General features: G+C 50.7%; 1 protein-coding gene across 8 annotated transcripts in view; it reads right to left on the bottom strand.

The window, feature by feature from the left end:
- DAAM2 (dishevelled associated activator of morphogenesis 2) overlaps positions 1-19,897 on the bottom strand; it is a 127,245-nt gene that overhangs the window by 9,523 nt on the left and 97,825 nt on the right. For 4 of the 8 annotated variants that reach the window (XM_081523239.1, XM_081523238.1, XM_081523240.1 and 1 more), the window contains exons 11-20: positions 19,023-19,161; positions 15,321-15,379; positions 14,832-15,016; positions 14,000-14,299; positions 9,664-9,771; positions 7,286-7,312; positions 6,161-6,267; positions 4,896-4,980; positions 1,864-1,970; positions 1,664-1,752 (exon numbers count right to left, since the gene is read on the bottom strand). In XM_081523239.1, the coding sequence (XP_081379365.1) occupies positions 1,664-1,752; positions 1,864-1,970; positions 4,896-4,980; positions 6,161-6,267; positions 7,286-7,312; positions 9,664-9,771; positions 14,000-14,299; positions 14,832-15,016; positions 15,321-15,379; positions 19,023-19,161 (1,206 nt within the window). The remainder of the gene's footprint in view (positions 1-1,663; positions 1,753-1,863; positions 1,971-4,895; positions 4,981-6,160; positions 6,268-7,285; positions 7,313-9,663; positions 9,772-13,999; positions 14,300-14,831; positions 15,017-15,320; positions 15,380-19,022; positions 19,162-19,897) is intronic. The other 4 variants (XM_081523241.1, XM_081523244.1, XM_081523243.1 and 1 more) reach the window with 1 other exon arrangement.

The following is a 19,897-nucleotide window of genomic DNA, read 5'->3' as shown; positions in this document are numbered from 1 at the left end:
TCAGTAAATATGTTCATAATGAGAATTGGTGAATTTGGTATATTCAGCAATGAACATATTTATAAGAAGAAAATATACAAGAAGACTATGTTCATGAATATATTCATAGGAGGATTGGTAAATTTGTCAGATCTGATGAATGGATTTTTGGCAAATTGACCTGGGGATGGATGGATGGATGCTAGGGAGGAGAGGTAACAGCTCATCAACCATCTAGGACAGGCAAAATCTTAGCTTTCCCAGGAATGTTTCTTAGGGAGAGTTTAGGACTGAGCTCCTGGGAACAGAATTATCTGAGATTAAATCTACCCAGTGGCTAAACTAGTTCCACAGCACAAAACTGCAGGCTGTTACTCACAATTACTCCGCTGATCTAAGACACACAAATAGTTGAGCACATGTCTTGGGCTGAACCCCTGTGTCCCTGCCTCATGCCCCAAAGGCAGTCAGCAGCAGAACAAAAGTAAGGACTCGCCCATCAGCAGGGCAGGAGGTGCCTCCAGACTACAGCCCTGCAGCGTCACTGCTCAACCCTTTGCTTCCCGCTCGGACATGTTACCTGTGATCATACAGCCCGCAGACCCCTTGTTGTGTGTATGCGCAAGTGAGTGTGTGTCCAGATTATAGAAAATGTCAGCCCCGAGCTCTGTCACGCCCCACCTGACCCCCCCAGAGTCCTCCCGAAGCAGCTCATCAAACTCCAGGAAGGACCATTCTCTGGACCTGGCCTCCCAGGGCCTGCGGGCCAGCCCGGTGTCCAGCAGAGGGGGCCCGTGCTCTGCTCTGCCCCGAGCCTGCCCCCCCCAGCACCCAGGACACAGGCTGTCTCCAATCTGCTCCGCCTGTTCTCACCACAGCGCGGGGCCCACAGCCTCTCCTGCTTCTCCCCACTGGGGTCTTCATGGCTGCCCACCCTCCTGACCACCTGCCCTTTTCCCCAGCCCCCTGCCCCTCCATCCTCTGCCATCCCCAGGCAGTTCCACGCGCCCTCTGGGATAGGACAAGAGGGGAGGGCTGGATTCTGAAGAACGACATCTGCATTCCAGTCCAGGCTCCACCACTATCAGTAGTATCACAGCCTCGGGCCACTGACATCCATCTGAGAGGTGAGAGAAGGGCCCCCAAATGAGACTATCCACCGGCTGTGTTTCACACAGTGCTTGACCTGTGGTTCTTGTCTAATTACAAAGTTTCCACCTGAAATAGGTGGGAGGGGTTCCCCAGCCCAGAAGATCAGATGCCTCTGGGGATCACCTCACCCAAGTTCCCTACTTTCTGAGTAGCTCACACTTCAAATAACGTGTCTGGAGGTCTCTGCACCTCGGATCTCTCCCAAGCAGGGTAATGATGGACTAGTCCATGCCAAGAAGGGTGCTAGTTGCTTACTATTATCATCATTTTTTCAGCATTTCCGTCCCAGGCCGGGGCAGATGTCAGCAGGTCCCTGGCCTCAAGAGAACCTGCATGCTGAGCCACAGGGAACAGGGTGCGTGGCTGGCATGGGTGCTCATATACACAAGCACCACACCTACAAAAAGCATAGATTCACATCTTGTCCTTGGTTTTGGGGGTGACTCAAGAATAAGGAAGGAGTTTCCCTCTGTGCCTGTCCATTGACTCCCACCCCCCCAACCCAGGCTTGCTCCCCAGCCCTGAGCCGTACCTTCTACTTTGGGCTTGGCCTCAGCTAGCCGTTCCTGGAACTTCTTCTTGAAGAAGAGAGCCTGCAGCCGCTGCTGGTAGTGGTCGATCCTGTGGACAGGGCGAGCGGCATGGTGAGGCGGCCCGCGGCCCGGCCAGCTCCAGCCCCGCCTCCTTGGCCCGCCCACGCCCGCTCCCTCCCGCCACGCCCGCCGCTCTGACCGGCTCATCTCGTAGAGGAAGCGGTCGGCGCGGGCCATCCGCTCGATCTCATGCTTGTGCTCCTCTAGGAGGTCAACGTCACTCTTCTCCGGGACGAACTTGAGGAGCTGCAAAGGGGAGTTGAAAGTCAGGAAATTGGTGAGAGGCTGTCATGGGGGTGCAGCCAGTGGAACCCCCCCCCCCACTGAACAGGCTCAAGATGAGAAGGGTCCCCCCAACTCTGTCAGAGAGACACATCCTCACGTGGGTGGTTTATGTTTCATCTGCTCCAAGGGATTCAGAGCACCCAGCTCCAGACTTCCTTCTTTTTCACTTTTTAAAAGTGAGCTATAACTTACAGTAAACTTACATACAGTGTTCTTAAGTGTACAGCTCAATGAGCTTTTTCTTTTTAAACCAACGTGATTGAGGTATGTGAAAGTCGCTCAGTCAGGTCTGACTCTTTGTGACCCATGGACTGTAGCCCGCCAGGCTCCTCTGTCCATGGAATTCTCTAGGAAAGAATACTGGAGTGGGTAGCCGTTCCCTTCTCCAGGGGATCTTCCCAACGCAGGGATTGAACCCAGGTCTCCTACATTGCAGAAAGATTCTTTACCATCTTTTTATTGCAGGCAGATTCTTTACCATCTTTTTATTGCAGGCAGATTATTTACCATCAATTTCAGTTCAGTTCAGTTGCTCAGTCGTGTCTGACTCTTTTCAACCCCATGAATCGTAGCACGCCAGGCCTCCCTGTCCATCACCAACTCGCGGAGTTTACCCAAACTCATGTCCATTGAGTTGATGATGCCATCCAACCATCTCATCCTGTGTCATCCCCTTCTCCTCCCGCCTTCAATCTTTCCCAGCATCAGGGTCTTTTCCAATGAGTCAGTTCTTCGTATCAGGTGGCCAAAGTATTGGCGTTTCAGCTTCAGAATCAGTCCTTCCAATGAATGTTCAGGACTGATTTCCTTTAGGATGGACTGGTTGAATCTCCTTGCAGTCCAAGGGAGTCTCAAGAGTCTTCTCCAACAATTTATTGAGGTATAATTTACATAAAATAAAATGCACCCATTTTAAATGTACAACTCAATGAATTTTGACAAAACTATCTTGAGAGTCCCATGGACAGCAAGGAGATCAAATCAGTCAATCTTAAAGGAAATCAACCCTGAATATTTATTGAAAGGACTGATGCTGAAGCTCTAACACTTGGCCACCTAATGTGAAGAGTGGATCCATCGGAAAAGACCCTGATGCTGGGAAAGATTGAAGGCAGAAGAAGGGGGCAACAGAGGATGAGATGGTTGGATGGCATCACTGACTCAATAGACATGAGTTTGAACAGACTCCAGGAGACAGTGAAGGGCAAGGAAGACTGGCATGTTGCAGTCCATGGGGTTGCAAAGAGTCGAACATGACTTAGAGACTGAACAACAACAAATCCATTAATTGAACCATCCAGATTAAGATACAGAAGATTTTCATCCCCTGCAAAGTTCCCTTGTGCTACTTTAATAAGCAAAGCCACCTCTTCCTCCAGTATAGCCTCTCAACTGAATTCTATCACCTTAGATCAAATTTAGCTATTTTTTTGGCCATGCGACATAGCATGCAGGATCTTAGTTCCCTGATCAGGGATTGAACCTGTGTCCCCCTGCAATGGAATTGCAGTCTTAACCACCAGACCACTAGGGAAGTCCCAAATTTGGCTATTCTTGAACTTATTCTTGAACAAATGATGCTGTGCGCTCTCTCTGGGGTCTGGTTTCTTTCACTTAACAGAATGTCTGAGACTCATTCACATTTAGGTATTAGTAATTCATTTTTTATTTATTTATGAAAGTGAAAAGTGAAGGTGTTAGTTGCTCAGTTGTGTTTGACTCTTTGCTGACCCCATGGACTGTAGCCCACTAGGCTCCTATGTCCATGGGATTTCCCAGGCAAGAATGCTGGAGTGGGTTGCATTCCCTTCTGCAGGGGATCTTCCTGACCAAAGGATTGAACTCAGGACTCCCACATTGCAGGCAGATTCTTTACCATCTGAGCCTCCAGGAAAGCCCTTTCATTGCTGAGCACTATTCTATTGTAGGAATATATCACAATCTATTCACTTTCCTATTGATGGACAGTTGGGTTATTCACAGTTTGAGGGTTTTATAAATAGTTATAAATATTCCTATAGTCAGTATTTGTAACCAGTGGGATTGCTGGGAAACAGAATAGGTGTGTGTACTGCTAAATCGTTTTCCAAAATGGTTTTACCAAAGGAGAGTTCCAGTTGCTTCACATCCTTGCCAACACCTGGCACTGTTGGCCTTTTCAGTTTTAGCTGTTTAAGTGGGTGGTTGGTTCTCCCTCACTGTGATTTACTGTGTTTCTCTAAGACTAATAATACTGAACATCTTTTACCGTATTTCTCTGATGAGTGATAGTATTGAACCGTTTGGAGATTCTCTTTCATGAAGTACCTATTCTAATCTTTTGCTCATTTTTAGGTTGCTTGTCATTTTTCTCACTGATTTGTAAAGTCCTTCGTTCTGAATATGAGATCTTTGTGATCTATACATAAAGCAAAGATCTAAAGCTTGGCTTGCCTTTTCACTCTGGTAATAGTGCCTTTTGATCAACAGAGTTCTTAATTTTAATGTCCAACTAATTGTGGCTTTGTTTGGTATTTTCTGGGTTTCTCTTAAAGGATACAACAGACTGATGAGGAAGAGATGCGAAGCCGTGTCTCCAGTATCTCCTACGTTACAGGCAGATTCTTAACCTGCTGAGCCATCAGGGAAGCCCTCAGCAGCACGTGGCTGTGGTCACTGTCTTTGCTCTGAGACTCATGGGGGAGTCACTCCTCATGTTTCCTCTCTAGGGGCCTCAAGCCCCTGAAAAGATGTAGTCTGTTCTGGTTCTCCTCTCAGAGAGGTTGATCCAGGGAAGTTTCTCTAAACCTCTCCCTTGCTACTCCTTTCTCCTTGACCTAAGAGTCTCAGCCTCCCTGGGGGCTGTCGGGAAGGGATACGGCTGCCCCCTAGTTTCAGGGGCCTCACCTGCTCCAGCATGTCCTTAGCGAGGTCCTCCTGTTCATCCATCTTCAAGATGGCCTGCCGGATCTCCTCGTTGGACAGCTTCAACCTACGGCAAAACCCCACCCTGAGCAGCCTGGCCTGGCCCCTCTGCCCAGGACAGACCCCAGACCTCCTTCTGAAGCCAGAGCTGAGGCCTTCTCTCTCTCCCTTACCTTTGATAGCACTCCCTGCTCGGTAAAACCTTTGACACTAAGCTCACATGGTTCCCTCTATAACTCGAGCCTGAGATATTTTAGTCCCTAAACAGAGATGTGAGTCTCTAGTCTCTTGCTTGAGTCTCCATCCTCATTGATGGGGACGTTTGGGAGGAAAGGGCCATCTTCAGTGTAGACTGAGACAGGGCAAAGAGTTCTGATCCTCCTCTTCATGCCCGAAATACCCACAGCATCTCCACGGGAGGATGGGAATATGGGCAGGCCATTAAGGAGGCAGGCTCCTGCTTCCTTCAAGACAGAACAGCTCCCAGCCTTCCAGCAGCCCCTCGGCTCCCACACAGCTGTTCCAACACTGGGAGAGGGAGAAGCAACCCCCTGCACGCACTACACGCACACACACACAAACACATACACACATATATGCACACAGCCCCTCGGGATGCACACCCATCGGGAGACCTGGGGAAGCAGAAGTCTCCTTTGCCATCAAGGGGGAGACACCGAGCCCTGGGGCCCTGTGGGAGGGAAGAGGGGATGGATGTCCTAGGGCAGCACTAAGAATAGTAAGGGAGGCGGTGCCCTCTGACCCCAGCTCAGGCGGGAAGCCCCCGCACAGAAGCTAGGCTGTTAGCCCAGATACTGCCCTGTTTGTTCTGCAGCCGCGGGAAATGCTTGGGGGCTGACATCATGCTGCTCTGTGGCCTAAGCCAAGCGGGGCCCTCTGCAGGCTTAGAGCAATGCCACTGCCAGACGCTGACCAGGCAGGTCAGGGGCCTCGTGACTGGGGCAGTTTCCTGTCTGCAGAGCCCGCACTGCTGCTCCACGGGGGCTCCGGGGAGAGGATGCTTGGATCAGGGGCCCTGTGCCATTCCCAGGGGATAGCTGGGAGATGGGGGGAGGCCAGAGGTCACTACCACCCCATCCCTCTGCCAGGCACACCTCTCTCCTCAGGCACCCAGCTCCTTCCTCTTCCTCTATAGCCCCAGCCCAGGCCTCCGCTTTCTGGGGGTGCCTCCCTCCCACCCACAACCTTCCCTGGAGCAGGGGCCGCAGAGCAGTGCGGGCACCTACTTGGAGAGAAGGATGATGCAGTTCTGTGCCCTCCGGCCGTCAATGACGGACAGCTCTTTGACCTTGCGTGAGGCCAGGTAGATGTCCTCGGTGGAGCCCAGCTCTTTCTGCAACCGACAAGCCAAGCGTAAAGGGTGAGGTGTGTGTTTCCCCAGTCCTCTTCCTGCCCACCCCCCACCCCAGCCCATGAGCCACCCCCGTGCCAACCAGGGAATGCTCCTGCTGTGAGTGGAAGAAAGAAAGGGAAAGAAAAAGACTGGGAAGAGAGGAGGGTGGTTAATATCTGACTCTAAATAGGACACTCTGGGACTTTAGTCTGGGCTAGAGGGGTTGGGAGCAATGAGAAGCCCCCTTTTCAGACACTGCCCTCTCTGGGCAGGCTAGAGGGGGAGTGACTGATCCCTATGGTTGTGGGCAGTGGGATTTGATCCATGCCACGTCCCAGACAATCAACCCCCACTCCTCCCACCCTGCCCAGAGAACCTCCCCAATCTTATGGTGAGAAGTTGGCCCCAAGTCCCAAGGGCCATGGTTCCTGGACCTTTGAGGATTTTGGGTGCCACCCAAGGTGTTCAAGGTGGAGAGTGTCCACAAGTTCAGAGGTGGGGAAACTGAGGCACAATTCCCTGCAAAGTTCTTTCCTCTGGGGTTCTAGCAGGCAATTCCCAAGAAATCAAAGACCCCTCTCTTGCCTTCTCTTGGCCCCTGATGATGTAGACAGGAGGCTGGCTCCTCCACTGGGAGGTCCTTCCATGCACATGCTCCAGGGGCTGCCATTCACATCACTGCCTTTGTGGACTGTGCCCCTGGAATTGTGCAGTGCCCAACCTGTGCAGTCTTACAGGACAGCCTTGCCTTGGGCTTGTGGGTAAGACAATAGACCTAGAAGCTTCCTCCTCACTCCTGTAGACGTTTACCTCCCTTGTGGTAGGGGTCTGTTTGCATTAGCTCCTTTCCCTACATTTCTACTTTTTCTTTGGGGACCCAACCTGATGCTACCCTGTTAAGATGAGTAATAAGGCAGAAGGTAGAATTGACAAGCCCCCTCTTTTGAGCCCAGTACAGGGCAGCAGCCCAGGACAGTGGTTAAGAGTTATAGTGTCCAGAGCCCGAAGAGTGACTCACCTGCTGGGAAGGATTAGTTATCAGCTCCTAGGCAGGTAGCAGCCACAGCCAATAGAGAATCAAACATGCACAACGTTAGCCAAGAGGTCTGGGAACCCAAGAGTAGTAGGAAAGGTACAGGGACCCCTCAGCATCTACTCTGTCTGCCCCACCCCAAGGGAGACCCCCGTGGTTGGAGATGGAGACTGCAGGTAGCACCGAACAGGAGCTGCTTCCAGCAGACATGCACTCACAGAGAAGCCAGACCAAGCGGAGGACAGGCAGCCTCATCTGTGCCCTGTGCCCAGGGAGACCACCACTTCCTGGTCGGACCAGGCCCCCAGGCTGCCCCACCCCAGGCTTTGACTGCACTTCTTCCCTCTCCTACATAGGGCATCCCGGTACCCCTGCAGGACTTCACTCTTCCCGAACAGGGGAGAAGACACAACCACAACTGAACTTGAGCTGAAAGCACATGGATGTTGCATCCATTGAGACAGAGGAAAGCAGGTGTCCCTGAACTTTGTCCCTTGCCCTCTGCCCCCTGTCTGTCTCTTGATTTCCAAGGAAGGGAGGGGGCAGAGTCCACACCTGGCCCTCCCTTCCCGACCCGGGTGGGGTTGAAGTTATCAACTCAGGACCGGCAGAGGGCACAGGACAATTCCTGTCCCATGCGCCCAGGACCCCAGGACAGAAAGAGGAGGCCACCAAGGCAATGCAGCCTCTGGGATCTCTCCAGCTCTGCTGCTGAGAATTCATTCCCCCAGAGTCCGGGCGACCTGCAGTGACAGTCCTCTGGGTGAGCCCAGCTCTGAGATGGGGTGATAGACTGAGCGGGCTCAGAGAGACAAGGGGAGAAAGAGCAGGGCACTGTCCATCTTAACTCTTCCCCATCCCCAAACTGGGGGTCGGGGGGGGGGCAGGCACCGCTTGTCCTAAATCCCCGAGTCCCACCTTCCCTACTGGACCCTACCCTGGTCCTACCCCAGGACCTTGGAGAATGGGCAGGCAAGGCTGAAACCCTGGCCTGGAGGAAGACTCTCAAAATAGGGGGGAGGCCAGGCTTGATTCTCCCCCTACCCCCCGCATACCCTCCGCATCCCTCCCTGGTGCCCACTCCAGAGCACTGATCACAGGAGCAGCAAATGCCCCAAAGAACCTCTTCTGGCTCCAGCTGGGCCGCAGTGGCTGCTCGGGCCATGCCAGCCAGACATGCCCATGGGGCTAAAAATGCTTCCTGGAATTAGGGGTACAGAATCAGACACCCTGAGCACCTACATTTAAGCTAAACAAACAACTGTCGGGTTTTTCTAGAACCCTAAGGCAGGGCCAGAGCCCCACACCCACCGCAGCCCTTTGGCTAGTCTCCGCCCCCCCCCCCCCACCCGGAGCTGTCACAGTGCCCTCGGTCCTGTCTGCCCTCAGGAGGGGTCACCGACAGCTCCAGGCTTGGCAGAAAGCAGTGGGGAGATCGGCCAAGACATGCAGACCCAGGAGGGCACAGAGCGTTCTCACAGGCACTGGGGGATGTCCTTGGGGTTGGAACCCCGGACTCAGTGGAGAAAACACGGAAGAACACAGCACAGCCCAGAGAACAGACAAGCCCTGGGAGGAGGGCCCGAGCGAAAGCAGAGGCTCCGAGGCCTCTTCCCACACTGGACCTCCGAGGAAGGCCCCAGTTCTGCTGTGCAGATTCCTGGGCCCTCGTACTCTTTATGGGAGGATGACATCGAAGAATCGGCATTTGTGGTTATCCCAGCAATTACCGCCTCGGGTTGGCCCTACATCCTGCTATCCACCCCACTCCCTGTCCTGCCTCGGGAAGAGCAGGCTTGCTGGTCCACCTCTGCACAGTGTCCACAGAGCAAAGCCTGGGGCCTCTCCTGGCCTGCTCCGCCCAGCTTCAACCCCTCAATGTGACCTGGAGCAGCGCCACTGTCCTTGACACGTTAGCATCCTCTGCTCCACTCATGGGAGTGTCAGGATATGACAGCAGAGTGGAAAAAGTGGTTGAAAAGTTATCATGCCTTGTAGGTATAATTCCTAGGTCCCGGGTCAGAAAAAGAACAAGGTCCGCAGTGGCCTGGCCCTGTGACTCTGCCTTCAGAGTTCCGAGACCAAGGAGAGAGATGGACAACATATTACATCATCCCGTGATGGGCAAATACAAACTAATACAGTGGGATGCTTCCCCTGTGCACTGCACCCCTCCCCACCCCCCACCCCCAATTCATGTCCCAGAAAGAACATGGTACCTGATAAAGAATAAAATCAATCAGTGTATGGTATGTGGGAGGAAGGAAGAGAGGCAAGGAGGGGCTGAGGGTCGAGTCCAAGGGGTGGCGTCAAGTCAAGACTGGAAGTCAAGACTCAAGACACCAGAGCGGGCAGGGTCTTACCTGATGCCTCTGATAAGCTGAAAACATTTTTTCAAAGTCCTCGAGGTCTAGAATCCGAAACACCTGCATGTCATCAATCTCATTCCATATGGTGCCAGGGACACGTTCCTAAGATTCAAGGGGAGGGAGGAGACCTGTGGTTGACTCGGCTCCTTCGTGATGGAGATGCTGGTGCCCCCCAGCTCCACCTGTCCTCCAGGTGCACAGACGCCGGCAGCCAGGCTCCCAGGCCTTCAGAAGGGGGGTGATTCCTCCCCACGTCCCCCCTCCCTCAACACTCTGCTCCAGGGGAGAGACGAGAGACCACCTCCTTCTCCTTTTCACCTGGGGCCATATGTCAGCGCACCCCAGCAATCAACAGTAGCACTGGAATGACGGGTGGGCAAGCATGAAAGAGGGGTAGGAAACTCCTTCCAGAAAAAAACCAAGCCAGTGTTCTCAGAGGACATCCCCCCGCAAGGTCGGGGTGGCTGGAGCGATGGCAGGAAGAGTGCCCACACATACTCGGGGATCCTCAAGTCCTCAGGGCTGCCTGCATTTCCTGTGTCTGAGATGGTTGTCTTCTCTCCCAGGGGGTCTTCCTCCCACTTGCCCAGATTCCCAGAAAGTAGACAAACGGCAGAGGCCAGGCCATCCTGGCCCCGTTAGTGACTGCTCCAGCCAGCAAGATTCTGCCATGAGTTCCTGACGGTCAGAGGCCGTCTCATCCCTCGAGACTGGAAAGGGCCCAGGGTTACATTCCAAGGTCTTCTTTGAACTGAGGCAATGTCCACCTCTGGATCCTTGTATTGAACCCCACTCCGGGGATCTGGACAAGATCTGATACCCATGCCAGGAATGCCCTAGTGGTCTTGCAACATCCCAATAACAGCTTAGAAGTTGAGACAAGAGGCCCTCGCCCAGGACCCCTCGGCTCACCCCAAGCTTTGCTGCTCTTTAAAACAAAATGTTTCTCACCTCTCTGCCTGACGGGGCAGCTAGGAACCTTCCTAATGCCACCGCTGCCTCCTGTCTCCATCACCCCTCAGCAAGGCTCAGGAGAGAAACATACCTTTCACTCACTTTTATTTTCTTAAACTCTGCAAAGGGGAGGCAAGGCCAGAGCAGGAGGGGGGAAGTGGGGACATTCCTGCGGCCTTCCTAAGGCCAGGGACCCTCTCGTGGAATGCCGGGCTGGGAGGCTCGGAGCAGCAAGGGATGCAGGCAACTGGCCAAACCCAACACAGACACATTCTTTTCATGGCAGAAACAACCACTCTGTGTGTGTATGGGTGGGTGGGTGGGCACGTGTGTGTACAGGAGCACGTGTGGGGTAGGGGACCAGGGAGAGGAGCCAGGCTCTCGGACAGGGATACGTGGGAGGCAGAGAGGAGATGGGAAGGAGAGCTGGACCGGAAAAGGCAGGGAGGGCGGGTCAACGTGGGGAAACATTTCCATGAGTTAACAGGCTGAGGACCCAGCTCCCCCTCACTGCTTCCCAAACATTCCCCCGGTCACCAGGAGAACCTACGATGCTTTGTGAAGGTGGAGCTGAGGTCCGGGGCCAGGGACTCATACACTTCTTCCTAACACCTTCCACGTCCTAAACGCCACCACCCCACCCCAACGTGTCCTCACACAACCGTTCTCAAATTTAATCTTCACACCGCTCTGGCCAAGACCTCACCACTTCCAGTTCCGATCCCTGAAACTTCTGCCCCTCTAGGGACACCCTTTCTAAGCCAGGGAATCTTGCTCAAGAACACATTTCATTATGTGTTTCCCTCGAGCATCTGGGGTCACACAGCCTCTAAGTGGGGCAGCTGGCAAACAGAGGGGTTCTCTTCTCTCCCCTCGTCCCGTGAAAGGAAACTGAGTCTCACTCACGTTTACCTGATTGAGCTGGAGTGAGGATGAAGTGAGAGGGCACACTTAGAGCACACGTGGTAGTCGCACTGATAGTAACTCATCTGCTCATCTTATTTTAAAGGCTTTCTATGTGTCGGTCGCTTTGCATGTATTAAGTCAATCCTCACAACAACCTTTTGATCTGGTTATCATAATCACCCCCATGTTACAGATTGGGAAACCAAAGCCCACATGATGAGATGACCTGAATTTAGTCATGCAATTAAAAGCTTGGGGCTGGGATGACAAAATGTGACTCTCCACACCCTACAGGAAGCTCATCAATTCTGTGTTCCATCAAACCTGGACTTCCCAGTCTAGGAACAAGACTCTGCCCATCTCTGGGTCCCTGAGGAATTGATACAGACTTTATTATTGCTAGATCCCAGAGAAAATCCTAAGCACAAAGTTTTTAAGATGAAAATATTACAAAAATGTTAGATGCCTTATCTGTCTTCCTTAATTGTGGAGATGCCTAATCAATCCCTCATTACATTATCAAAACTGTAAATTGTAAGTTGCAAGCATGGGAGGCAAAAGCAAAATTCTTTTTTTAATAGAAACTTAAAAATACTACTTCTGATCATGAACAATGAACATTTCTACACAGCCTATGGCCTTCGGTTCTGCAGAACCATTTGCCTGCTCATATGCAGCTGGTCTTTCTGGCTGGTCTCAAGACCACAGAGAAGCAACTACAGGGCACAACTGTGCAATGCAGTTGTCACAAACTTTAACGATATTGCTTCAAAGTGCTGCTAGCAGGTGGCTCTACAATTCGAATAACTCAAAGTGAAGATGTTATCAGAACTCCAGGAAGCGATGAATGGGCTATATTCATACTTTGTCTTTCTTTCCACTTAGATGACAAAACCAGAGGTAAAAGGAATCAGAGATCATCTCACAGATGAGCAAACAGGTACAAAATGAATGACTTCTGCAGACCACACAGTTAGTTTCAGCCAAACCTGATTTGGTTAAAAGTTAGAACCGTTTCTTCAACCCATCCCCAGGACCTCAAGGTAGTTCCTTGGACACATTTCCTAATTTGCCAGATCCAAAGCTCTTTCAGGGCAATATTATGTCTCACCTTTTGTTATTATCCATCACAGCCCGCTCTCCACAATGACAGAAAGCTTTATACAAAGCGCAGCTCAGACTGACAGGCTAGCTGGTCTACCACCAGGAGAAGGCACCTGGCAAACAGCTGACCATCTACTTAGCAATCCATGTCTCCTCCCACTGAAGTCTCCACTTGAGCTAATTTAAACTCAGAGTTGTATAGTAATGATTTCCCCAAGAGTTAGTCCCTGGGCCATACAACAAGGTGGTGCCCCTCTGGGGCTTCCATTGGTCCCAGTTCCAAACTGTTTTTGCAGTGTGAATGTGGGCCAGGCTAACTGTGGCCAGTTCCCTTGTATCACTGAAGTGAAAGCTGCTCAGTCGTGTCCAACTCTTTGTGACCCCATGGACTGTAGCCCACCAGGCTCCTCTATCCAGAGTGGGTAGCCATTTCCCTCTCCAGGGTTTCTTCCCCAGCCAGGGATCAAACCTGGTCTCCTGGATTGCAGGCAGATTCTTTACCATCTGAGCCACCGGGGAAACCTACTGTATCTATTAGGTTGGCAAAAAAAGTTTGTTTGGGTTTTTCCATGTTGATATGAAAAAACCCAAACAAACTCTTTGGCTAACTCAACATTTACCTCAAGGATGAAGCCACTGGTCCTTGCAAGAGGACCAGAGCAGGGCTCGGACCAGGCTGGAATTGGCCTTCAATTACTAGAGGTCCAATGTGACCCAGGGCATCTCTACACTCATGAGAATCCAACAGAGGAATCAAGTCCCACATGTCAGCCTGGGATGAGAGGTTCTTAGTGGATAATATCCATGAGGACCTCTCACTGCTAAGTGGTCTAGAGAAGTAGCCAATGCATGCACCTTCCCCTAAGAGTATGTCAAAGTGGCTGGATCTTGACATCAAACTCTTCCTTGTCCTTTTCCTGTTAGCCTCTCATAGCCTCATCATTTCAGTCCTTTGTACACACTGGTCTTGATCATCTCTAGACCTTGGCCAAAGATCTTCACCTATACGTTCCACCCTCTTCCTCAAATCAACCCTATCCTTAACATTCTAGCCAAGCCCTTGTCTAGAAAGCACCCTTGGCTGGCCCTACATTACTCCATGAACCCTCAGCACACTCATATTCCATTTGTAAGTGGCTCTGCCAATATAAGCATCACCACATGCCAAACCATCTCCTCCCTGTGCTCTTCCCAACAGACAGCCTGCCATCAACAGCCCTCTTTTGCATCCACTGTGTCTATCCTTACCCCCACCAAAGAAAGCATTCGCCATGGAGATCTGCAAACAGCAGGCTGGAGATCTATGGGGCTGACTGCCCCGACCTGTAGAATGGACCCACAGACAGACCTCTTCCTTGTTACTCACCGCATTCAGCTTGACCCAGTTGAAGGACTTCAGTGGGTGTGAAGGCTGGGGGACACACTTCTTCCTGAGTGGGACATCACTGCTGGGGAAGGGGTCTGGGGGGAGGGGCATCCCCATGCTGAAGCAAGGCGGGGCACCGGGGGGAGTAGGAGGCCCCCCGGGGGGCAGAGGTGGGGGTGGCGGTGGGGGGCAGCAGGCGAATGGAAGAGGGGGCGGGGGTGGAGGCAGGTCGTTGGTTGTCATTGAGGAAGACAAGGTAAGTGGGCCCCCAGGGGGAGGTGGGGAGGATACAGGTCCTGTCTGTGGGGGAAACAGAGACATCAGGAAGACAAAGCCATCAACAGGGATGCCTTTCAAGTCCCCAATCACTATGCCTTCCCTTACTCTTATTCCCCCTCTAGACCCCAAAGTCTGCTCTCACCTCCCACACACACTGAGCCCTGTTTTCTCGCCCTGCATCCTGAATACCCAACACATAGGTGCACCCACAAGTCAAACACAGACAGCGGACAAAGTCAGTCATTGCTGGCAACAGCAGGACTGATACAGACTGGTCTGCACAAGGGCATCCAGCTGCGAGTGGGGAGAGGAACCAACACCCAACCAGCCCTCTGCTTTCCAAGCTGTGCTTCCTGTTTCCCTGAAGGAACATGGTTTTCGTCTAACACAAAGGCGCCGACCTGGCAGATAAGGGTGCCCTCTATCCTGGTCTGAGGTCCCCTCTCTCTCCTCCTTCATCCCGGGGTCTTTGGTCCCTCCTTACACCCACTTTTCCCGGCCTGACCTGAAGGCCCCGGCTCAACTCTGCAAAAGGAGAGGAGGGGCCACCTACCGAGATTTCACTGAGTTGGGCCACCAGCTCTGCCACTTGTCCCCGAGCCTGGCGCAGCTCCTGGGACTCGCGGGCCAGCTTGTCCTTCATTTTGTTCAGCGTCCGCATCATCTCTTCCTTCTCCAGCGTCTTGGTCTCGCATTCCCGCTCCTTCCTCTCCAGCCTGCTCACCAGCTCTGTGTGTTCTGGGGTGGAAGTGGGACAGGAGGGGAAATGGGAATCAAGGACGTGAATGTGTGTGCCTTCTTCTCCTAAGGGGGAAGGACTTCCCTGAGACTCCACCCTTCCACTGCAGGGGACGCGGGTTCAATCCCTGGTCTGACAACTAAGATCCTACATGCCCCGTGATGCGGCCAAAAACCTCTTTTTTTAGAAAGAAAAAAGATGGTACATTTAAAACTAAAAAAAAAAAAAGTAGGAGATGGAATGATCCTGGGCTGGGCAGGGGAGGGTGGGGAGCAGGTGGTGGGTTTAGGCAGAGCCCCTCACCTTTCCGGAACTTCTCTGCCTGGTCTCGCCACTGTTTCACTTCATTCTCATTGATGAGCCTGGGGTTGGGGTGAGGGGGTTGAGAGAAGGATCTGTTGACTGTTGGCTCATAGCTTCCCAGAGGGCATGGCACCTTCCAGTTCCCCACATTGGTACCCTGATCTCCAATCTGTGCAGCCACAATAGGGAGGCTAGGGTTCTGACTCTCCAGATGTCTTTCCAGGTCCCACCCCTGACAAGTTCTCATCACCTGTCTCTCTGTGGACTGAGAAAGTGAAAGCACCCTTGAGTCCAACCCCTCTGTGATAAAGACGATGACAGCTAACTCGTGGTCAAGCTAGGATGACGTCCCAGATTTCCCCTAGTTGTACAATAATTTGTACGCCTTTGTAATAATAGGTTCTTGCATCTGAGAGAGGTCAAAATATCCGCCTTACCATGATTCGGACTTCCAGTCTGTTACAGTAAGAGCACTCACTCACCCCAGCAACACAGAGTGAGTGGCAAAGGGTGTCTAAGTCACACGCCCTATTCATGTCAAACTCTCATTATGTGGGGTTAAAATGAGGGCTGTACCCAGACACACCAGCGTATGAGAGGTAAAGTTCCAAGGTGAGATCCCAATCATCATTTCTTTTGTAAATCTGAAAGCATGGAGGAGATAGATCCATGATTCTTGGCCTCCTCAACCAGATCAAGGATACAAAGAGGGGACAGGGACTTCCTTGGTGGTCCAGTGGTTAAGGAAATGGGAAGAGAGGATGTGAATGCACATGTGTCCTTCTCCAGAGGAGGAAGGACTTCCCTGGTGGTCCAGTGGTTAAGGCTCCATGCTTTCAATGCAGGGGGCCTGGGTTCCATCCCTGGTCAGAGAACTAGATCCCATGTGCAGCAACTAAGTCCCAGTGCAGCCAAATAAACAAATAAATATTTAAAAAAAATAAAGAGGGGGCAAGGTATGAAGGAGGAAATAATTTATGAAGAGATTTCTCTGGAGCAAGCTATCGCCATCCTCCTTTGGTGAAATGGTGGGTGGGGGTAGGTTTGGGGAGGTTCTCCTTCACTGCCCCCTAGTGGACGTGACTTCCTTGCACCCATCCAGAGAGTCTGACTCCTGTCCCCTGCTGTCGGGAGGGAGGCATGGTGGACTGGGGCTAGGCACGTCCAGAGGGTGGGCTGGCACCCATGGCACTCCAAGAATTTGTTAGTATGAGAGATTGCATGAGGGTTGCTCATGAGTCAGAGAGCATCATGCAGGAACCAGGCTGAAGCTGTTCTAAGTCTCACCCAAAAAATTCATCTGGGAGAAAAGAGGACACTTGGACAATGTAAGTCTACATGTACTATTGTTGTTCAGTCGCTAAGTCATGTCCGACTCTTTGTGACCCCATGGACTGCAGCATGCCGGGCTTCCCTGTCCTTCACTGTCTCCCAGAGTTTGCTCAAACTCATGTCCATTGAGTCAGTGCATCGTATTGCCAGTGAATCAGGATCTGACAGAAGGGATGGTACCAGGCAGGCTTGGAGGAAAAAAAGAAAAATGTGCCTAGCCAGTGACCAGGGTTTTGTAGTGAGAGGCACCCAGCAAGGAACATCTGAAGACCGCAGTGATATACGTCATCTCTTTATCCATGTGCTAAACCCAGAGAACAGGAAATCTATTTACTAAGTTACCTGATCAAGCAGGGCCTTTTCCCATTTTTCCTTCCTGCCCCCATGCTCCCTCTGGTGGGGGTTCAGAAAATGGTTAGCTAGAGGAAAGGAGGGGATAGAAGGGGCTGGAAGAGAAAGAGAACAGAGAAAGAAACCAACCATCACAGTCACGCACGCACGCACGCGCGCGCGCACACACACACACACACACACACACACACACACACACTCATACTCACTCACTCTTCCCACTGTAGTTTCCAGCTCCAACCCAGGAAGGAAAGAGATTTAAGGATGAATCAAATCTAGAATGCTGATTCACATCTAACACTGGCCCTTCTTCTTGCAGATTTGAGACTATGTGGATGGCTTAAAGTGAGCCTAGGACTCTCATTGTCCAAGAAGCTGCAAAAAGTTCAGTGCACCTGAGGAGTTGTCATCCTCAGCAGAGGAGAAGCTTCCTCACTAAATAGTGTAAAGAATCAGCAGAAGATAAAAAATAAAGCTGTTTTCACTATTTATAATAGCAAGACATGGAAACATCTAAATGTCCATCGACAGAGGAATAGATAAAGAAGATATGGTATGTATAGAAAATGGAATATTACTTAGCCATAAAAAAGAATGAAATAATGCCATTTATGGTAACATGGACAGACCTAGAGATTATCATACTAAGTGAAGTAAGTCAGGCAGAGAAAGACAAATACCATGTCATATAACTTATATGTGAAATCTAAAAAAATGATACAAATGAACTTACTTACAAAACAGACTCACAGACATAGAAAGCAAATTTACGGTTGACAAAGGGGAAAGGTGAAGGGAATAAATTAGGCCTTTGAGATTAACATATACATACTACTATATATAAAATAGGCAGTCAACAAGGATTTACTGTATGGCACAGAGAACTCTACTCAATATGCTGTAACAGCCTACATGGGAAACAAATCTGAAAAAGGATAGATACATGTTTATGTATAACTAAATCACTTTGCTGCACCCCTGAAACTAACACAACATTGTAAATCAACTATATTCCAATATAATAAAAATTAAATTAAAATGTTTTCTAATAAAGCTGCCTTCTGATTACTTTACTGGTTGTATTCGTCCAGCGTACCAGTTAGGATTTTGACTACAACACCCAGGTATTTGTGCAAATGAAAACAGTAGCATGAATAGTTCAAAAATCATTTTCTACTTGGGTTTGCAATGCAGCACAATGAATCATTGAGAGCCAATGTATCTCCTTAAGGGCAACAGACTCAGACTGCTACTGAAAGCAAAAGTTTAAAATTAAAAATCAGTGTGTTAACATGAGGCCTGGTTATTAACTGATGTGACTGTAAACTCATTTCTTGGTGTTTCTTTACACCCAGGGTGAGTCAAAGATGATAAGCCAGAGACCTTAGGCTCTGACATCCTTTTCCGATAATTCAATTGTCATGCTCTATTTTCAGTGGTCGGCAGACCATCTCTAAAGGGCCGGAGTAACTATTTTAGGTTTCATATGTGAGGTCTCTGCTGCAGCGTCTTGTACGTGATTTTAACAACTCTTTTAAAATGTAAAACTATTCTTAGCTCATGGACCACACAAAACAAACTGGAGGATGGGGACTAGCCCACAGCCATAGGTTGCTGACTCTTCCTCCGTGTTACAACATTACCTTCTCCTTCAATCCACTCCACGCAGTGGATCATGGGGAGCTGTAAGCACCCTCTATAAACCTCTGCTATCCAATATGGTGGTCACCAGCCACATGTCACATGGCTACTTGAGTTTAATGAAAACGAAATAAAACGTAAAACTCAGCTTCTCAGTCACACTAGCCACGGGTCAAGCACCCAGGAGCCACATTTAGACAGTGTGCATAGAGACCGTTTGCGCTGTCTCAGGGAGTTCTATTGGATGCTGTGGCCCAAGGCCCATCAGGAGCCCTGTCTGGGTTTGCGAAAGGGAGCTGAGATTTTGCTGGTGAGACGCCAAGTAGGAGAGAGATGGGGAAGGAAGACGAAGACAGGTGAGGGATGGCCACTGCTCACATGTTGACGATGTTCTTGACGTTGAAGTTCTCCAAGGGAGCCAGGTCAGGATCCACACCCCTCTCGTCCTGGAGGACAATCTGCTGTAGGATGCGGTCCAGGAGCTGCCACTGCTGGAAGTAGCCACCGTTTCGCTTGTCTGCGGGACAACAGACATCCTATCTTGACTGAGCTGCAGAGCCCCCTGGGGCCCTGCCCTGGGGTCACCGCCTGGGGCCAGGCTGGGGAGGCAAGCCCCTCCCCTCCCTCAGCAAGCTCCCCAGCTGATGGAGGAGGAAATGTGATTGCTGATAATGAAGGCTCATAAATCCTATTATTTCTTGCTGATCTGCAACTGACCTTTTATGAATGTGTCAACCCTCTAGATATATTTCTCCACTCCCTGAAATGCTTTCTGGCTGCCTTCTTCCCTGTTGGTACCCTGAGCATCCCATGCCTTAGGAATGCAAATTGCTTTTTTTTTTTTTTTTTTTAACAATTATCTTAGAAAAGCACATTCAAGAAAGTAAATCTGCTCCAAACATTACATGCTGAATAATGAAGTCTCTAGGGAACTTTTTTTTTTTTTTTAAAAGCAAAGGCTCTAGGATTATTGTCCTACAGAGAAAGATGAATGGAAAATAATTACAGGTATGTACTGAGACAGGGGGTCAGAATGGGCTGGGGAAGCAGACTTGGAATCCAGGCAGATTTCTTGGTGAAGGTGACTCTGGACTGTGAAGGCAAAGGCACTGTGTGGGCTGTGCCTATTTCTACAGGGCCCTATTGCCATCCGCTCTAATCATAGTCTGGCTGGAGAAGGACTTTCTTTTCATGGGATCGCCACAAGCTCCTCTTCCTGGGTTCTTGATCCAAGTACTGTTTCTACTGACCAC

Source organism: Giraffa tippelskirchi, chromosome 8 (genome assembly GCF_054371585.1).
Source record: "Giraffa tippelskirchi isolate mGirTip1 chromosome 8, T2T-mGirTip1v1.2.pri, whole genome shotgun sequence".
In the NCBI taxonomy this organism is placed as follows: Eukaryota; Metazoa; Chordata; class Mammalia; order Artiodactyla; family Giraffidae; genus Giraffa; species Giraffa tippelskirchi.
This window is presented reverse-complemented; position numbering and strand designations above follow the sequence as displayed.